Source organism: Acanthochromis polyacanthus, chromosome 1 (genome assembly GCF_021347895.1).
Source record: "Acanthochromis polyacanthus isolate Apoly-LR-REF ecotype Palm Island chromosome 1, KAUST_Apoly_ChrSc, whole genome shotgun sequence".
Classification (NCBI taxonomy): domain Eukaryota; kingdom Metazoa; phylum Chordata; class Actinopteri; family Pomacentridae; genus Acanthochromis; species Acanthochromis polyacanthus.
In genome coordinates this window covers 46,891,350-46,913,151 of record NC_067113.1, presented here as the reverse complement: position 1 = coordinate 46,913,151, position 21,802 = coordinate 46,891,350, and the positions used below count along the sequence as shown (strand labels likewise).

At 37.8% G+C, this 21,802-nt stretch overlaps 1 protein-coding gene across 4 annotated transcripts in view; it reads left to right on the top strand.

The window, feature by feature from the left end:
* Nucleotides 1-21,802, top strand: part of LOC110968973 (plexin-B2-like) — a 276,716-nt gene that overhangs the window by 244,778 nt on the left and 10,136 nt on the right. For all 4 annotated transcript variants that reach the window (XM_051949135.1, XM_051949126.1, XM_051949127.1 and 1 more), the window contains 7 exons: nt 322-399; nt 5,911-5,989; nt 9,569-9,669; nt 12,752-12,833; nt 13,947-14,098; nt 14,407-14,567; nt 20,307-20,454. In XM_051949135.1, coding sequence (XP_051805095.1) covers nt 322-399; nt 5,911-5,989; nt 9,569-9,669; nt 12,752-12,833; nt 13,947-14,098; nt 14,407-14,567; nt 20,307-20,454 — 801 coding nt within the window. The remainder of the gene's footprint in view (nt 1-321; nt 400-5,910; nt 5,990-9,568; nt 9,670-12,751; nt 12,834-13,946; nt 14,099-14,406; nt 14,568-20,306; nt 20,455-21,802) is intronic.

Here is a 21,802-nt window from a genome sequence, read left to right as displayed (position 1 = left end):
TAGTCACAAAAGATCCGTAACGCGGGTCATGAGGTTGAGTTGATGGTGCTGTGTGAACAGTTTGCATAGTAGGAATCTTTTCAGTCATCATTTGTATCCATAGCAACACAAAAACCTCTGAAAACTGGTTTTAACGATGATGACTGTCTTTTTATAAGAACTGAAGAGCAATAAACAGAAGGAAAACCAACTTTAACATATGAAAACCCTCCATAGGTTGGAGATTTGCTGCTTTTCTGTTTGGTTTTTATACAATCCGAGTGTTTTTTTTGAAGTTATTTTGCCCTTCTTTGAGACTGACAGGTGTGTTTGTGTTGCCAGACTCTGCAGGTGTTGGTTCACGGTGAAGGACCAGATGTGACTCCGGTGAAGGTGTTGAACTGTGACACCATCACTCAGGTGGGTTTGTCGTCTTTCTGTTCACTTTATTCACCAGCGTTTGGCCTAAGGACACGAATATTGTCTTCAGGTCGACTGCAAATGTTGTCTTTGGGTTCCGATACCATTTTTTAAATTAATTGTATCCATTTTAAGGACTCCCCCTGCAGAAAATCATATCCATATGGTGTTTTTATATATGCTCATGAGCAAAATAATGAATTATTTGTACTTAGGAGCTGCAACGCATTCAATTACCGTCTCAAAAAATATAGATTCACACACTGATAAAAAAAAAAAAAAACATATACATGTGTGTGTAAAAATACAGATCTTTGGTCATTTTTTAAAAAAAGTTAAACAAATTTATAGTTTTTAAATATGATTTTACTTTAATTTATCTGTAATTTAACAAATCGAGTAAACTCTGTAATACAGCATTTTCTGAAAAATTAATTAGAATTTTTCAATCCTTAGTATACATATCTTTTTAAGGGTGGTAAATATCTGTAAAATTACAATATTTTTGCTGATTTAAATTAGTATTTGTTATTTTACAGTTAGGCATTGCAGAACTTAACATGTAAATTCATAGTAAATCAATGTAATTTTTTTAAAATTCAATGATTGGTTGCTAAGATGGCGCCTGTGACTGGCGGTGCCTCGGCTCTGCTCCTGTGTAAACTTTTCATGATAATTTTTTCTGCATATGTGATCATATCAGCCCGACTAACTAATGGATGTGCCTTGGCCTTACAAACTTATGATCGAGACTCACTGTTTCGTATCAAAGAGACCATGGAGGGCCTGTTTAATACACAGGATCGTTATAAACAGGCGTTTCCTCACCCCTTTACCATTGACTTAAACTTACCGGAATATTTGTTGCTGTTCCGGGCGTCGGGCAAGGTCCACAGGAGATCGAGGAAAAGCAAGGAGCGCGGGCTGGTGTCCAGGTATGGCGAAGGAGTGAGGCTGCTCGCCTGGGCTCGGCCGCTGCACGCTGCGGAGGACGCGTTCGGTGTCTACACCACATCCTGCTCCTCGATGTTTGTGACAGCGTATCCACGCCGCGGTTTGCTCGGACCACGGGTGTCCTGGATCCTGTACAGCGCTTGAGTCTTGGTCGTGGATGTTCATCGGAGCAGCGCACTTCCGTGTTTCCGTCAGCACGGACCAGCTGGTGCCCACGTAACCGCTGCCTTTGTCCAATCGCGCTGCACACTTCGGACACTACCTCAATGACACCTTTCACGATCCACCTTGGTCTCTTGAATGCTTGTTCCATTGGTAACAAATCCTTTTCCCTGAATGATCTTATCTCAAGGGAAAATTTGGATATAATGTGTATTACGGAGACTTGGCAGAAAGAAGAGGAGTTTATCCATTTAAACGAGCTCTGCCCTGCTGGCTTTGCTGCTCACGGGAAGCCCCGCCCCTGTCGAGGTGGAGGGGGGCTGGCATTTGTCCATAAGGAGGATTTTGTTTGTAAAATGATTCTTTCACAGGAATACTCTTCTTCTGAATCACAGATGGTCAAGGTGGGCACCTTGCACCCTCTCTACTGTGTTGTGGTCTACCGTCCCCCTGGCTCTGCTGCTGCCTTTTTAAAGGATTTTAGTGACTTTTTATCCTCTATTATAAAGTTGGAGCCTGTTTTAATCCTTGGAGATTTTAACCTTCATGTTGACAACATCTCTTCATCCTATGCAATGGAATTTTTAACATTGACTGAAGCTTTTAACCTTGTGCAACATGTTTCAAAGCCAACCCACCGAAAGGGCCACATTTTAGATTTAGTTTTTACTCTTGGCCTGGACATTTCTAATGTGTCTGTGAATGATGTCCACATGAGTGATCATTGTCTTGTCCCATGTGATTTGCATTTTAGTCCTGAGCCCAAACCTTTAGAAGTAAGGTCCCAGAGGCGCATTATCACTGCTAATACTGCAGAAAGGTTCTCTGTTTTGTTTGATCCTCTTCTTTTAACAAATCGCTCTAGTGTAGATGATCTAATCCAGTGTTTTGATGACCACTGTGTAGTGATTTTGGATCAAGTGGCCCCTGTTAAAGCTAATCTGACTACACAGAAAAAATCATGTCCTTGGATTAACGAGCATATTTTAAGTTTTAAGAGACTGTGTCGAAAGACTGAACACCTGTGGAAATCTACTAACCTTGAGGTACACAGGCTCCATCTCAGGGATCTTGTCATCATACAATGAAATGGTCGAGAGTGCCAGGTCCAACTACATCCGTCAACTGGTGACCGTGAATAAGAAAAACCCTAAAGTGCTGTTTGACACAATCAATTCTTTTGTTTGCCCTGCTGCTCCTGTAACTCCTGTTTTCACCGAAGCCGATAGCCATGCCTTCTTGAATTTTTTCATCGATAAAATCAAGAAGCTCAAGGATAATATGCCACCCCCTCAGTGTTGTGCCTCGGTTGCTATTGAGCCTGTCTCCAGCATGTGGTTCACTTTTGAGTCTGTAACTCTTGCTGATGTTTTGGCATTGGTAACCAAGATGAAACTTTCATCCTGCTCCTCTGATGTCATCCCCTGTAGATTGTTCTTGGAGGTACTGGAGGCAGTCGGTCCCTGGGTTACCGAAATGATAAACCTCTCTTTGTCATCAGGTGTGTTTCCAAATGCCTTCAAGCACGCCATTGTGGAGCCATTACTAAAAAAAACAGGTTTAGACCCGGCAGACCGAAATAGTTATAGGCCTATCTCTAAGCTGCCATTCTTGTCAAAGATCCTTGAGAAGGTAGTTTGCAATCAGCTGTCTTCTTACCTTGATCAACATAACTTCTTTGACAAATTTCAATCTGGCTTCCGTAAGCACCACTCCACGGAAACTGCCCTACTGAAAGTGTCCAGTGACATATTGATGTCTGCCGATTCGGGTCAATGCACCGTGCTAGTTCTCGTGGACCTGTCCTCAGCTTTTGACACTGTTGACCATCAGGTCCTGTTAAGTAGACTGAGGGATCAGGTGGGTCTGTCGGGGTCGGTTCTCCAGTGGTTTACCTCATATTTGTCTGGACGTAGTTTTTGTGTGTCAACAAACCAGATAAAATCAGAGTCCGTGAATCTATTGTGTGGGGTGCCTCAAGGCTCCGTCCTGGGCCCTATTTTATTTTTACTGTACTTGATCCCTCTGGGTAAGATCATCCAAATGTTCAGGGATGTTTCTTACCACTTGTATGCCGATGACATCCAGCTCTATTGTTCTTTTAAGCCGGCTGAGATAAAGAAGCTCGATTCCTTTTTCCATTGTTTGGCAGAAATAAAACAATGGCTTAGTGAAAATTCTCTTCAGCTCAATGCAGACAAAACTGAAACACTCATCGTCGCCCCTGATGTCTCAATTCCAGGGATCAAACTGTACCTTGGTGACTTAGGGCAGTCTGCTAAATCAAGTCTTAGAAATCTGGGTGTTTTCCTTGATAAAGACATGTCTCTAGTGCAGCACTGCAAGCTGCTGACAAGAAACTGTTTCTTTCAACTAAGAAAAATCTCTAAACTCAGGAAAATGGTCTCATGTAATGATTTAGAGCTCATTAGTCATGCTTTTGTTTCATCACGTTTAGACTACTGTAACAGCTTGTTTTCATGTCTGAACAAGAGGGAGCTTTTGAGGCTGCAACTTGTGCAAAACTCTGCTGCGAGAATTTTGACCCGCACAAACAGGCGGACTCGCATATCTCCCATTTTAAAGGAGCTTCACTGGCTGCCAGTCTCTTATAGAGTCAACTTTAAGATTTTGGTTCTAACCTTTCGGGCCTTGCATGGTCAAGCTCCTTCTTATATTTGTGACCTGCTCCAACCTTACTCCCCTGCAGTGGCTTTAAGGTCTGCGGATCAGAATTTGTTAAATGTGCCACGTACTTGGTTTAAGACCAGAGGAGCCCGATCGTACCAGGCTGTTGCTCCCAGGCTTTGGAATGATCTCCCGCTCTCTCTCCGCTCAATTGCGTCTGTTGACGCTTTTAAAACACAACTTAAAACATTCTTGTTTGCCCAAGCTTTTGCTTAGTTTTTTGTGGCTGTTATGATCCTATTTTTAGTGTTGACTATTTATGTGTATTTAATTGTTGTTTTTATTCATGCTGTGAAGCACCTTGTGGCTCTCTGTCTGTGAAAGGTGCTATATAAATAAAATGTACTTGCTTACTTACTTACTTACTTACAATATAAAAGACTGAACCAATGTAAAATTGTAAAAAAAAAATAAAAAAAATAAAAAAAGTTTTTATTGTGGACATTATTAGTTTTTGTTAACGTGTAAATTAATATGTAATTAATATAATTAATAACAATACAGCAGGGAAAATATTAGCCTCTTTTTAACTGCAAATATATTTCTATGCAAATATCTGTTAAAAAATATCAGAATAAATAAATAGAATTTTTTTTACGGTAAAACTGTAATTTTTCCATTCAAACCTTGTAAAAAAAATTAAAATGTAAAATTACAGATTTTTGTTGTTCACATTATTTACATTTTGGCCTGTTTTTTTCTGCTTAATGTGTAGAATTTTTTTAGAATTTTTTTTTTTACAGTTTCCAGGATAATTGAGTCTTTCATATCTCCAGTCATTTACTTACAATAACATGGGTTTTTTTTTGCTGTGTCTGTGTTCTTAAATTTAAAGTTTAAATATCCAATTGAGGTATTTTCTATGTTAAACTGGCAAAATTTGTAGAATTTGTATAGAAATCTGTTTGTTTATGTGTATTCATTTGGATCCCCATTAGCGACAGCATAAGCTGCAGCTATTCTTCCTGGGGTCCTAAAAAATTACAATGACATACAATTCTGTAGCTTCAAAATTCTAATTTCGTTTTATTGACGAATCTAAAGGTTTTCACTGAGGGGGATTTTCTGTTTTTATCTCTCCATAAATCTGACAGTTCTGTCAATAGCCTGAAAAAAATCCATTTCCGTCATATTTTCAGGCATGAAATGTCCCATGAATGAAATAAGAACAAACCCCCCAATGTGAAAACCTTCAAAGTAGAGATGTGAATGAAACTGGAAAGTTTGGTGAACTGGAGAGAAAACTTGTTTCTAGAACACAGAAATGTTTTGGAATTAAAATCTGCACATGCAAGTAGGCAAAATGTGGTTAAAAACACACATAAATGTGCATTTCAGATGTTTTTATCCACTAGTTTGACAGGAGAGGTGATGATTTTCCTTGAAGTGATTCATTGTAAATCAACCACAGAGAGGTTTTAAAATCTGTTCTGTTTCTGTACTTTTGCTCTTTAATTCTGAGTAAAGGTGGCTGAACAGACGTCAGCTGATAAAACATTCACAGCAGATAGTTTGGGCTGTTTCGTGCTGCAGAGGAAAGCTGTGGTCGTTGCAGATAAACTGAGCTGATTTGGATCATTTGCAGTCATAAAATGTGTCTTATGTCTGCCCGTGTTGCAGCTGAAGAATGTGAATGAGGTCTGATATTTGTGTTTCCAGAAGGTTTAGCAGCTGAAATTGTAATTTTTTTATTTTATATTTTTGCAGGTGAAAGAGAAGATCATCGATCAGGTCTACAGGAATCTGCCGTATTCACAGAGACCGAAGGTGGAGAGTGTTGCTCTGGGTGAGAAATACAGAAGAAAAATATTATTATTATCATTATATATATTGTTATAATATACAGCTACAGGGTTACAGCGCTATTTACCAGAATAAAATAAAACTATTTCTATCAGACTGGTTCATGCACTGGTTTTGTTACCAATTATATCATAATCAGTCTGTCAAGTTATTTACGTTTGATTGAACAAGTGTTTCTCATTTGTCTTAGAAGTATAATTTTCTTGCATCTTAGGCTGTAAAAATGATAAACTAAAATCTGTGAAAAATATGTTCATTCAGAATATTGTAATGTTGAAAATTGTAAAAAAAACTAAATTAAATAAAATAAAGACAAATATCCTTAAAATGTAGATATTTTTAGATATAAATAGATGTAAAGTTTTAAGTTAAATGCAGTAAAATAGTTTCAATTTACAGTCAAACATTGTTAAAGAACAAAGTGATGTTTTTAAATGTGTAAATTAATGCTTTTTCCTGTGATTTTACTAGATATTATCTGGGGAAAATATGTAAAATAACAATTTTAAATTATCAATTTTCAGTAAAACCTTTAACAATCTACTTTTTTTCTTCCAATAAGGATAAATATTTGTTTAAAAAGACAATAATAATATTTTTTTGGCTGATTTACAGTATAAAAAACAGTTTTTTTTATGGTGGCACATATTAAAAGAACAAATTTTCACTTATAAAAACACAAATTTATTGACAGTTTTTGTGGTTATTGTGTACATTTATTTTTTTTATTTTACTAGTTATGTGTAATTTAACATAAAGACATCTGTAAAATACTATTTTATAAATTGTTTACCATTTTTGTTCAAATGCTATCAAATATCTGTAAAAATCTCTATATTTTTAGTTGATTTAAATGTTTTAAAACAGTGTTAATTTACTGTCAAATGTTGGAGAACAAATTAATATTTTTAAATGTAGAAATTAGTACTTTTTCCTGGTGAAAATCTGTAAATTAACCAATTTTCAGTATTTTTTTAATCATATATTTCTTTTTCCAGTGATAAATATTTATTTAAAAAATAAAGATAATAATAATAATATATTTTTTGCAAATTTAAATACATTAAAAATAAACAGCGAGACGTTCATGCTCACATGTATTAAAAGAACAAATTATCACTTATAACAGCACACATTTATTTACAGTTTTTTTGGTTTATGTGTAAATTTATGCTTTTTCTATTTTATTTTAATGGTTTTCTGCAATATGACAAAACAAAGAAATCTGTAAAATTATATATTATAAATTGTTCATAATTTTTGTTCAAATTCCAGCAAATATCTGTAAAATAATTATGTATTTTTAGAGGTTTAAATGCAGTAAAATAGTGTTAATTTATTGTCAAACATTGTTTAGGAACAAATTGATAATTTTAGACATGTAATATGACAGCATATGTGAGACTAAGTCATTAAAGTACGAAGAACTTTGTAGTGAAATGAGACGTCTTTTCCTCTGAAGCTGCACGTCTGGATCAGCAGCTGTTAACACCTCTGCAGTAATAATACGTTGTGTATTAATTATCTGTGTCTCTGTGTTTTAATATTTAGCTTCAATATGTAATAATCCAGGTTATTGTTTGTGTAATTTGAATTCTGACTGACATAAAGTCTACAACAGCCTTTAATTAAACAGTGAAGTGCAGAGGCAGGACAAGTTGTGATTGAGCTGCAGATTTTATTACTTTTTGTCTTAGATGAGTGGTAATGTAAGTTATATAATTATGTCTTGCGTCAAAACATATTTTCTGTCTAAGATTTCCAGCCTCAGAAACTGACATTTAATAAAAACACAGACAGCAAAGCCTCCTCTAGCCGACTGAATATTAAACAGATGCAGATTAGAATCATAAGCATTCTTTTCTTTATTAATCCAGCCTATTTTAACTCGGTAACGGTGATTCTGCAGTGATGTTGGTATCAGCTGCAGCAGTGTTTCGGTAATAAAAGGCCGATCTTTGTGTCCAGAACTGAGGCGTCCTTCATGATGCCCGACCAGATCGATTTCAGGGTTGACCTTAAATACCCCGAGGCTTTGCAGAGCCAGAGAGAAGCTTCATTAATCCTAGAGAGAAACTCACAGCAGCTAAATCACACTCTGGTTTACAGCGGCCAACCACAACATTAAAGCCACTGAAAGGTGCAGCGAATAACATGTTTTATTTCATTAGAGCAGCATCTGTCAGTGGGTGGGAGATATCAGGCAGCAGTTGGTTCTTGAAGTTGATGAGAATCTGAGAAATTTGACAAACTGTGATGGTGGACGACTGACGAGTTATCTGTTGTGTTTCTGGTAAACTAAAGTCATCAATAGTGGTTCAAGAAAGGACAAACAATAAGTTAGGGTCAGGGGTAAGTATAGAAGAGCTACTGGAGCTCAAAGAGTGTCCATGTTGACATTTGTAGACTGCTAAAAGATGTGCAGTGGACACCAGAACTGGACCATGAAGCAGTGGAAGAAGGTGGTCTGATGAAAGTTCTCGGATGAGTTGGATAGATCGATTGATCTTTAGGGAAATTCAAGAAACACAAGCTCATATATTTTTTTAAATACTAAAGTTCATGACTCATGTTAGGAATTATAAATCTCATCTGGCCTGTGATCACCACTGGATTCCTTTAAGATGAATTGGAAAATGCTGTTGACGACAATGGATAGATGGAGATGGCAGTAGGTTGAGTTGATAAGGACAAATCGATAGATACTTTATTGATTGACTAATATTGAATCGGTGTTTTGCATCTGAAGGATCCAGTTGAGGTGGTTAAGAAGTCGGATGGATGGATGGATGGAATGGTAGAATGAGATAGATAAGGATAGATCAATTGATGCTTTATTGATCCTGATGGGAACTGAAGATCCACAGCTTCAGCTGTAGAACCTCTTTCAGCACTGATTACGAAGGAGTAAAAAGTACTAACTTCAAGGTAGATATTTCTGAGTAGTTCTGAAAGTTGCTGTGTGGTTCACGGCGTTGATTGTCTAACCTGGGAGTAGACAAACACCATTTTTCTGCCCTCTGGACCATCACCATCAACAACATAAAACATAGCAAATATAAATTGAGTATTTCTTACATACTCATAAAACTGGAGTTACGTCCAGTAACTGCTGTTTCTTGTTGTTTCATAGTACCAGGATAATGCTTTTTGCCATACTGCAAACATTGTTTAATAATAGTTTGAGGCAAACTATGGCAAAGAGTTCAAGATGTTGGCCTCAAATTTCTCCAGATCTGAATCTGATGGAGCATCTGTGGCTAAACAAATCTGATCCAACATCTTGATGCTACTGGACACCTTAATGGTCTAGATGGTTCAGAGCTGTTTTAATGGACCTACACAGTCTGGCAGACGGTTTTATTGTTGTAGCTGGTTGTTGTAAACTGTATAATGGTTTATATTTGTGTATCAAAGTGTTTAGTTGGTCGAATGTTGGAAATAACTACAGGGCAGGAATGGACAGTAGCATGTTCTCCTTCTCTTCTGTTATACCCACTGTGATCCAGGCAACCTTAATTGTGTTAAAAATAGAAATTAGCATCTTTTTTTCTGTCCACAGAGTGGCGTCCCGGCTCCACGGGTCAGATCCTGTCCGACCTCGACCTCACATCCCAGAAGGAAGGACGCTGGAAGAGGCTCAACACTCTGGCTCATTACAACGTGAGTTTCCTCTGCTGGACGTCCGTCACCGACAGCATCCTGTAATCTCCTGATGCCTCTCCGACTTAAATGACAGCAGAGCGCATCGATTCCACGCCTCCCGCTGTAGTGTTGATCTCAGCCAGTCAGGCTTTATTCACTAAACACTGACTGCTACTGTCCTCGCACACTGTGACTGAGAGATTTAAATAGACCAAAGTCACAAATGACGAATTTATCTCGAGGGGGTTTTACAGTCGGAGGACACCCGGCGCTGTTAAACAGTCCATTTAAACGAGAGAGAATTTCCTAAAAAACATCATCTAATGGGGAAAATATGGAAGAAAAACAACTCACTGAGCTGATTCACGTTGAAGGCATCTCTTTGAAGCCAATTACAAAGTCCAGATGTTTACCTGTCATTTATTTCCTAAAGACAAAGTACAAAGTTTGGTTTACGCAGATAAAACATCGACAATCAACCACTAATTAGATAATTAGGATGCAAAGAAAAAGGTAACTGTGTTCTGTTAAAGGTACAAAAAAGACTAATCATATATATTTTGAAATACCTTCTTAATCATCTGTGTTTCTAAGTGTTCCTTTACTCCTGTCTCATTTTTACTCACTGTAGGTTCATTTTTCACTGCAATATAAAGTCCTGCATCTCTGGAAACAAAACGACCATGACAAGAACTTCAAAATGTCTTATATGCAGAATGACACAATTAGAATGACAGAAATCACAAAAACATATATTGTGAAAAAATAGAATGTCTGGGAATATTTATTGTACAAAATTTGAAAAACACTTGGAATTAGCATGTATGTTATTCCAAGTGTGTTATCAATATTGGAAGCCAAACAGTAACTCCATGTGGTACAGATATTTTATTACTGACTGCTGGATCATTCCACCTCAGTTCACTACATTTTGAAAGAAGTTCATGTCAGACCATCTTGTACTCAGTTTAGTTAGTAAGTAAAATTTTTGGTCACAGATGAAGCTTTAAGAAGTTGACTTTTGTGTTGTTTTCTTCACACCAATCTGTGGATCATTGTTTGAAGAGCCATAACTTGAAAAATAATGTAGCTAGAGTCCTGAAATTTGGCAGGTCCTTTGATATTTACATCTGGTCTTCAGTAGTGCAACCTTGCTTTGATAAAACAATACACACTAGTTGTATGATGGTGTAAATCTGATCAATCTGACCCCACTGGAGGCAGATTTTTTTTCCTGTAATCAACACCACTGGGAGCTTTAAAATGTAGAATATTATGCAAGTCATACTTAATATAATATTAGGAGAATCATTGAGCAGCTGTGATGATGAAACAAGTCTGAAAGTGTCCCACCTAGAAGAGGGCTTCAAATAACTTTATTAAAATATTTATTAGTATCTGAGCAATGACAGTTCATAGGACCCTATTGGAATGCAAGGGATTATTTTTCACCTAAAAGAATCACATTTTTAAGGTTAAACATGCTCAGAAAGTCATGAAAATTTGAACACACATCAGAACTGCCATAAAATGTGCTATTTTATGGGATTTGTGTGTGGCAAAATGGCTCCATAGCGCCCCCTGTAACATTTGAAACCTCAACAACAGCCAGCACGTTTCACCTACATCTACCAAATTTGGAAGCCATATGTGGCTTGTCAGGGTGAACAAAAAAAGTCATCTCCTAAACCCAACAGGAAGTCCACTATTTTGCTTCAACTGTGAGATTTTTTTGTTATTTTTGCTCAGTTTTAGGGGTTAACTCTTCATAGCAGGTAACTTCAAGAGACCTCAGATTTGTCCAGTATATTCAAGAGGCCTTAGTGATTAAAAATTGTCAAAATCTTCTGCTCAGCTGAAAGGGCATGGTCGTGGTGGCCCCGCGAATGTTGATGCTTCACCATGAAACAGCAAGTGCTGTCCAACTTCCCTGTACATGCTCCAAGCTGCCTCAAGCTTCATCAGAGTCCTGTCCTGACCACATCCATGTGCCAGTATCCATTCACAGACATAGCACCACCTGCTGGCAACAGGAAGTGATATGCTTTACACTTTGATGTACTAGTATTAGCTCGTTGACCATATTAACCTCAAGTGTGGTGACATAAGCCTTAAGATGTTGATGATTCATGGAGAAATGGTGACTTGTCATCCAACAGCGTGTCTTTGGCAGAGTGGCACATTTTGACGTGTTGCCATGACTACTGATGTGTTTATATCTCAGTTGCACTTGATCCAATCTGGACCAAATTTAATTTTGCTAGACCAGAGTCCAGGTCTAAAGACATCGACTTTCCAAAAGTGAGTCATAGTCATAGCACCAACCATTGGTAACAGGAAGTTAAAGCCAATATATTTGCACGCACCATTGCAAGAAACTTTCTGATTTATTTCTTGACTTCAGCTAAGTCTCAACACCTTTAATCCTCTGCAACACCCTGACATACACCACACCCCGACATGCGTGGGTGTACGAGGACCTGTTCAACCCATACACTGCTTGCAGCTTTAATTTTGGATTTTGTTGTATACTGGGACGTCTTCTCCATACAGAATTTGAGCTTTTTTCCTCCTTTTTGGCCTTTTTAGCACAAATGTCAGTGGATGTCAACAGTACGAGCTGCTGGTTTACGTCCATGTTTGTTTTGTGCCACTAAACCATGACAGCTGGTTTTCTCTCCAGATTAGCAGAGTTGTCTGCTGACCACTGTGTCAGTGTATTTTACTTCTCCTGTCAAAAGAATCTTTTTGTGGTTTCTCTTGGGTTTTTCCTCAAGTTAGCAGCGAGTCGTCACAGATGGGAGTTCATGTTTCTGCTACTGGATGTTTTTAATCTTTTTTGTTTCTGTGTCAAGTTGAGACTTTTTCTTCTGCACCGAAACGTCCAAAAAGTGCAGACAAAATGTCGAGCCACTCGAGACTCATGCTCACGCTGCACGAGAAGCTAAAACACTCGTCTTGACATTTAAGGAAAATAATTTATTGAGAAAGGAGCTGCGAGACCGAGAGCTCCTTAACGACTCAGTGCAAAGTTCAGCCACAGAGAATCATCATTTATTCATCTTTCCCTCGCTGATCTCAGTCTTTTCTCGTCTTGCAGGTGCGGGATAATGCCACCTTGGTTCTGTCCAGAGTTTTGCACACACAGTCTTTCCACCAGCAACAAGACAACCATGAAGAGAGTAAGTAGAAAAACACAAACACAGGAGTCTTACTGGGCAAAGTTGGAGTAAAACTACAGCCCTGTACACTGAACTAAACTAATAGTTATAGATTCTAGTTTCTCTGACTTCTGACTTGACACTGAGCTTGACTTCATCTATAAAATATTGCCTTGAAAGTCATCAACCATCAAAGTTTGTCCTTAATTTTACAAAAGTATAAAAACTGTGGAAGTTTTGTGTTTTAGCCTGAGATTCAGTCCAGATCATTTATTATTTAGTATCTTAACACATGGAATACCAATCAAATACCATTTTCAGAGTACATTAAAGTTGTTGAAACCCATTCAGTATATATGCTTGACAACTGATAAATGGTAAATATAGTGTTAGAGGGTAATTGTGGTATTAGAGGGTAAATGTAGTTTTCGAGGGTAAACATAGTATTAGATGGAAGGATAAACTGAGGCTTCAAAAGACATAGAAAACCTGTTTTCTTTAGATGATGTTAATAAATGTATCATAGTTCAACTGTAGTTCCTGGTTGTTCCACCTGGTGGAGCCTCTTACTGTTTAATACTGTAGAGACCAGAGGAGGCGTCACTCTGACTACAGTTCATATTAGCAAGCAGAGAACATTGAGCCTTTAGCTACTAAAGGAGCACCATGACAAAGACTTCTGTGGTTCTTAATGACCTCCGACTAGATCTCATGTGTTTAAGACAAGCTGGAATTGATTAGGACAGTGTCCTTGAATGCTAGTGGTATATGTAAAAGCGCTTTCTAGCAGCCTGAATCATGTGTCCATTGATGAAAATTGGACACAGAACTGCCCTGAACTTGGTATTAGTCACATGTTTCATGTCTGTGTATTTCCAGTACATATTGTCACATTTATCTTTTGTCAATGCAATAACTTGATGCTCAGCCGCTTCTTTTGCAGCATTTAACTTTTTTATGTTTTATATGCAAATTGAAAATGCAGGTAGGCAGAAACCCACTTTCTCTGGCTCATCTGGTGTCAGATATTTTAGGAGCAACATGTCTCTTTCCATAAATGTCAAAAAAAAGTTCAGAAAAACATTAAACTTGCAAATTCCACGTCTGAAAAGGAGGTTTTTCTCTCTCTTGCAGAGAACGCCCTGCTAGAGGACGACAACACTTTCCACCTGGTGAGGCCGGCAGACGAAATAGACGAGGTGAAGTCAAAAAGAGGCAGCATGAAGGACAAAGCGATGACCAAAGCCATCACTGAGATCTACCTGACCAGGCTGCTGTCTGTCAAGGTACAGATGTGAACCACGTTTCAGTGGTGGAAAATAACTATGTACACTTTATGAAGCATTTAAGTATAATTCTGAGGTGCTTCACTTGCCGTATTATGGTGCCTATAAAAATATTTAACCACAGTGGTGGCAGGATCATGGTGTGAAGCATGGTGGTGGCAGCATCATGGTGTGAAGCATGGTGGTGGCAGCATCATGGTGTGAAGCATGGTGGTGGCAGTTATTTTGAATTTGCAGTGTAAATAATGACTTGACACTTTACATTTATAGATATTTATATATATAAATATGTTTGTTTGTTTTTTCAGGGCACTTTGCAGCAGTTCGTGGACGATTTCTTCCGCAGTGTGCTGTGTTCGAACTCTGTCGTTCCTCCGGCCGTCAAATACTTCTTTGACTTCTTGGATGAACAAGCGTTAAGACATGACAACGTGGATGAGGAGACGCTGCACATCTGGAAGACCAACAGGTACACAACAACACAGTCACAGAAAACTACAACAAAAACATGACATCTGTTTTCAGCGCTGTAGTTTCACTGATAGATCTTTTTTTTTGTATAAATGTGAAGTTAGCCACGAGATACACTGTTGAGAAAGTCTGTATGAGACATCAAAGAAAAATAAAATGAGGAAAAAGAGACACAAAATGACCTGAAACAGACATAAAATGACTTCAGAGACACAAAAATAAGTAACTTTAGTATATTTAATGAAGCCGTGCAAAGTTTTTCCTTCATGCTATGAATATTTTCAGAGAACAATTGATTTAAACATTCTAAATTATAAAAAGCTGAAGTTATTGATATTCATTATAAGACAGAAAAATAATGTGTGATAGGTGGTAATTTTAGCTTTTTAGTCTTAATAATGGTCTTAAAGTCGAGCTCTGAAAGTTTTAGGTTGTGGCAAGATCTTAAGGAGACACAAAATGACGACACAGAGATGCTAAATGACTTTAAGGACACACAAAACAAATGCAAAGATAAAAAAAATCCAACTAAAGCCACAAAATGTCCTTAAAGAGAACCAAAACAACAACAAAGATGTGCAAAATGAGCTAAATACCAATGTAAAGGGACTACAGAGATACAAAATGGCAATAATAAGATGCAAACATGCCACATAGATGTTCAGAATGAACAAAATATCTATTTAAAGGCGCTATAGTGAAACAAAACAACCATGAAGAGATGCAAAATGAGCATATGAGACATAAAATGAGCAAAAACTTACACTAAATGACCAAAAAGAGACTTAAAATGACTACAAAGAGATGCTAAATAACTTTAAAGAGACACAATGCAACCATAAAGGGCACAAAATGTCTTTAAAGTGAAGCGAAACCGGGGAAAATACGCAAAATGAACAAAATATCGCTGCAAAGGGACAATAGAGACACAAAACAACCATGGAGACACCAAATAGTCATTGAAAGAGACAAAATGTCTCTAAAGAGAACCAAGACAATTACAAATATGTACAAAATGAACAAAAATACAAATGTAAAAGGACTATAGAGACACAAAACAACCACAAAGAGATGTGCAGTGACCAGAAAGACACTAAACTGTCACGGTGACACAAAACAACCAATCAGAAACATCAAATTTAGATTTTATTTTAAAGTCAACAGGTTTGCAGTCTTCACCTCAGTAGGATTCTGTAGATTTCTCCGTCTTCTTCAGTTTCTGTCTAATCTGTAGAGACTTTAGGTGTCTGATTCTGACCACAGCCAGGAAGAAAATGATCAAAATGAGAAACTAAGCACAAAGAAATGGATTTAATTTTTAGTTACAAGTGTAGTTATGAATGTCAGGTGGATCTTAAATGAGGTTTTCTTACTTCTGGAAGTTTTGGAAGTTTGACTTTAGTGCTATAGATGACTCAAAGTTATAATTAGAAGTAAGAATATCCTTTATTATACAAGGATTTCAGTATTTTAACATTTATACCCTAAAATCTGTCCACAAGATTCTGTTAAAGCAGCTATATGTTGACAATATGTCCATATTTTTCTGTTCAAATACAGGTTATAATCTAAAAAACTCACTTTCCAACAAACTCTTGCGGGTATTTTATCGAATGTCTTTTCTGTTCAGCAGGAAAACTTCACATTTTGTGGATAAAAACAGAAAGTTAAACCCACAGGCTTCATGAAATCTACGAGACTTTAGTAAATCTGGAGTAAATCCTGGTGTCTGGAGCTTTATGTGGACAGAACGATCCGTCTGCAGATGGTGAAAAGCCTCCCGTCAGATCCATTTGCTCTTAATTCACTTGCATAAATTCCACTTTTACGCAAGCATACGTCTGAGATTTCCATTTTAGATGCTGTTTCTCTCATTACAATGCAAGAAATCATTGAGTTTGAATATTAAAATAACGAACTGGTCATAAATCGCTGCAAGTAAAAATGAAAACACACATTTATGTAGAGAAAAATCATGAATTACAGCTGCTGATTGTTCTGTTCATCCTTAATTAAAAGAAAATCCATCCACATATTCAGTTTATCAGACCTAAAATGATGACATCAAATAATTTACCATCATTATCCAAAAACAGACACATAAAAGACAACAAAGACTCACAAAATGACCAAATAAGACATAAAATAAGTGAAATGTGATCCAAAGAGACACAAAATAACCATAAATAGACACAAATGACCAAAGGAGATAGAAATCCAACAGAAAGAGACACAAAGCAACCACAAAATAAACAAAAATGGACAAAATGTGATGTAAAATACCACAAAATAACACAAAGTTGCCAAAATAAGACACAAAATGGACATAAAGACACACAAAATCACCACAGGGGACCCAAAACAAACATAGCGAAGAAAATGACAACAAAGAGACACAAAGTGACCAAAATGAGGCACAAAACAACCATAAATAGACACAAATAACCACAAGGATATAAAAATCCAACAGAGAGAGACACAAAGCAAGCACAAAATGAACAAAAATGGGCCAAATGTGATGTAAAATTAACACAAAATGACACAAAATTGACAAAGATGCCACGGGTGACACAAAGCAACCATAGTGAAGCAAAATGACCAAAATGAGACACAAAATGGCCATGAAGAGATGCAAAATGACCACAAGGAGATGGAAAACCACCAGAAAATGACACAAAGCAATCACAAAAATGTGGAAAATTATAAATACACAACACAAAAGGATCAGAAAAACACACAAAGTGTCAAAAAAGTTGCAAAATTACCATAAGGAGACACAAAATATCCACAAAAACTCATGAAATTACCACAAAACAACCACAAATCAATGTGAAATGACCAAAAACAGACGCAAAACCACAACAGAGAGATAGAAAATCACAACAAAAAAGTTAAATGATCAAAATGATCAAAAGAAGATGCAAAATAAAGACAAAATATCATAAAAATCACTGAAATGAGACAAAAAATGATCACCAACAGACACAAAACAAGACAGAAGATAAGAAAAATTAGAAGATTGAAGATGTGGCAATATTTTTCTGTTAATCTGTGCTAAAGAAGTAGGTGTACAGTTTATCGTTAGATGTAAAATTTCAGAGGATTATGATTCCTTTTATCCTAATTTGTTGTCTGTTATGATCAGCTGTTTAAAAGACATCTAAAAATCTCCATTTTGCAAAGAAAATGCTCAGTTTTGTGGATGATTTTTAGCACTTTTGCTTCAGAAATAAATGTGTCGTAGCATTTTTTAGCCATTAGATCAGCTACAGAACTAATAAACCAGCTGAGCTTCCAGTTTTACTTCCAGTAAAACCTCGTAAATCAAATTTAGTGTGAGGTGAGAACGAGCCCGATGGATCCAGATCAGAAGCAGGTTTAAGTGGAACTAAAAGTCTCTTTTAAACTCTGGATCTTTAAACTTCTCTTCAAAGCTTCTCAGAGCCTCCGCTGGAGATAAGAACCTGCTCAGAGGAATAATTCTGCTGTTTCACCTCGTCAGCTGATTGCTTTGACCACATGAAGGTTTAACTGAAGGCTGATAAATGATGACGGAGCAGAAGACACAGATTTAGAGATTTACTACGTTTTTTTTTTAACCTCTCAGCTTTCAAACTGGCCTTGAGCTAAAGCTGTCAATCATGGCGAAGACAGACGCAACGAACAAGTCGGATGATGAAAAATTCATCAGCGGCGGTGAATTATTGACGAGGGCTGCGGCCTGTGGAGGTGGAGATGAAAGGTTGGAGGCAGAAGGAAGGGATTTAATGTGTCAGCAGGTTCCTGGAAAGCCTGAGAAGCTCCAAAATGACCGTCCACATTAGAAACTGAAGAGATCTCAGAGTATCATGAAGCTCAGGAGGAGAACGAAGCTTTACATAACAAAATCTGTCATTTTACAAAGTGTGAATCCTGAGTGTCGAGCAAAAGCAGCGTTTCACCAACTGTTGCTTGCAGGCTGAAAAGTTAGATATGCAGTTATTGAACGCATCCATGCATGGAAGGATCACAAAACAGGTTAAATATTCCAGTGAGAGATCCAGAGAGACGCAGCATAACTGGAATAAAATGAAGTCAATGTGTGAAGAAGAGGAAAAATGATCACAACATGTCAGTGAACTAACAAAATGAGACAAAAAATGACCACAAAAAGAGAAGTAATGACCCAAAGAGTTACAAAATGGCTACAAAGAGGAAAAAAGAACCACACCGACACTAGAAGAAACAAAATAACACAAGCAAGACCGAAGTAAAGACAGAAAATTAGATGTGAAATAATTAAAATGAGACACAAAGCACCAAAAACAATCACCACTCAACAATTAAACTGAGGCACAAAAGAGAACAATAATAACCAGAGAACACAAATGACGCCAAAATGAACAGAGACACAAAATTACCAGGATGAGACCCAAAACAACCACGAAGAGATGAAAAGGTGCCAACTCAAGACACAAAATTAATATAAAATGAGAAACAAAATGATGACAGAGACACAAAATGACCTGAAAGAGACACTAGATAACCACAGACACTCAAAATAACCACAGAAAAGAACACAAAATGGCCAAAAAGAGACTTACAGTGACAGCGCAGAGATGCTAAATGACACAAAATTACCTGAAAGAGACACAAAATGATACAAAAATATTCAAATTGAACAAAATATCGATGCAAAAGCACTGTAGACACAAAATAGCCATGAAGAGTAGCAAAATGGCAGCAAAGAGAAGAAGCAGAACCACATCAACACGAAACAACCAAGATGAGGCAAGCAAGCTAGAAAATCAAAAATTAGATGTAAAATGACTAAAATGAGACACAGAAGCATCCAGAAAGCACTCAAAACAATCACGACACAACAAACAATTAGAACGAGGCATGAAAGAGAACAATAATACACCAAAATGACCACAGGGACACATAATTACCAGGATGAGACTTAAAAAATACAAAGAGATTTTAAAAAATTACCAAATAAAGACACAAAATTCATAAAATGAGAAAAAAGATGACTAGAGTGACACAAAACGACCACAAAGATGAAAAATGACCAAAATAAGACAAAAAATGAGCACAAAACATCAAAACTGAAACACAGAATTTCTAAAATGAGACACAAAATGACCACAAAGAAACCTGAAATAACCGGAAAAAGACACACAATGAATATATAGACACAAAAGACCCACAAAAATTTGCAAAATACCCAAAAAGAACACAATTTGACCAAATGTATACACAAAATGACAACAAAGAGATGACAAACAGCCAATCTAAGACACTAAATGAGCACCAATAGACACAAGACGTTCACAAAGAAATGCAAAACGAGTTAAATAACAGACAAAATGACCACAAAGAGACAGAAATATAATAAACATAAAACAACTGAAATAAAAAAACGACGACTAAGTGATGGAAAGTTAACAGATTGCTGGATATATAGTAGCCAGTAAGCCTTAGAAATCAAATCCAAGAAAATATGTAATGGAAAAAAAAGCAACAGAGTTTTACTTTAAAGAGGAAAAGTTGCTAGGATGAACTGTAGGCAGTGTGTTGGACAAACATGTCCTCTTGGTTTGAGTTAAATCCTAAAACCCAGGAAAGAAGACAGAGCTGCTGACCGCATCCAGGTGGTGATAAAACAAAACGTGACTGTTCATATCTGACTTTAAAGATCTTTATTTTTTTTTTTTATATCTGTTGTAGTAAAGTTGTTTTTGTGTGTCCTCAGCCTGCCTCTGCGCTTCTGGGTCAACATCCTGAGAAACCCTCACTTCATCTTCGACGTCCACGTGACCGAGGTGGTGGACGCTTCACTGCACGTCATCGCTCAGACCTTCATGGACGCCTGCACCAAGACGGAGCACAAACTCAGCAGAGTCAGTCCCCGCTAACACAACACCAGCCATTTACATTCTGAAAATCACCTCAAAGATACACGAAATGATCAAAAATACACAAAATGACCTCAAATAGACACACAAAGTGACCTGAAAGAGGCACTAAACAACCTGAAAGAGACGCTAAACGGCCTAAAAGAGACGCTAAACGACCTGAAAGAGACGCTAAACGGCCTAAAAGAGACGCTAAACGGCCTGAAAGAGACGCTAAACGGCCTAAAAGAGACTCTAAACGGCCTAAAAGAGACGCTAAACGACCTGAAAGAGACGCTAAACGGCCTGAAAGAGACGCTAAACGGCCTGAAAGAGACGCTAAGCGACCTGAAAGAGACGCTAAGCGGCCTGAAAGAGACGCTAAACGGCCTGAAAGAGACGCTAAACGGCCTAAAAGAGACGCTAAACGGCCTGAAAGAGACGCTAAGCGGCCTGAAAGAGACGCTAAGCGACCTGAAAGAGACGCTAAGCGACCTGAAAGAGACGCTAAACGGCCTAAAAGAGACGCTAAGCGACCTGAAAGAGACGCTAAGCGACCTGAAAGACGCTAAGCGACCTGAAAGAGACGCTAAACGACCTGAAAGAGACGCTAAACGACCTGAAAGAGACGCTAAGCGACCTGAAAGAGGCGCTAAACGACCTGAAAGAGACGCTAAACGACCTGAAAGAGACGCTAAACGGCCTGAAAGAGACGCTAAACGGCCTGAAAGAGACTCTAAACGGCCTGAAAGAGACGCTAAACGACCTGAAAGAGACGCTAAACGGCCTGAAAGAGACGCTAAACGGCCTGAAAGAGACGCTAAACGGCCTGAAAGAGACGCTAAGCGACCTGAAAGAGACGCTAAGCGGCCTGAAAGAGACGCTAAACGGCCTAAAAGAGACTCTAAACGGCCTAAAAGAGACTCTAAACGGCCTAAAAGAGACGCTAAGCGACCTGAAAGAGACGCTAAACGGCCTGAAAGAGACGCTAAACGGCCTAAAAGAGACTCTAAACGGCCTAAAAGAGACTCTAAACGGCCTGAAAGAGACGCTAAGCGACCTGAAAGAGACGCTAAACGACCTGAAAGAGACGCTAAGCGACCTGAAAGAGGCACTAAACGACCTGAAAGAGACGCTAAACGACCTGAAAGAGACGCTAAACGACCTGAAAGAGACGCTAAACGACCTGAAAGAGACGCTAAACGACCTGAAAGAGGCACTAAGCAACCTGAAAGAGACGCAAAAGGACCTGAAAGAGACGCAAAACGACCTGAAAAAGGCACTAAACAACCTGAAAGAGATGCAAAATGACCAAAAATACACAAAATGATCTCAATTAGACATAAAATGACCT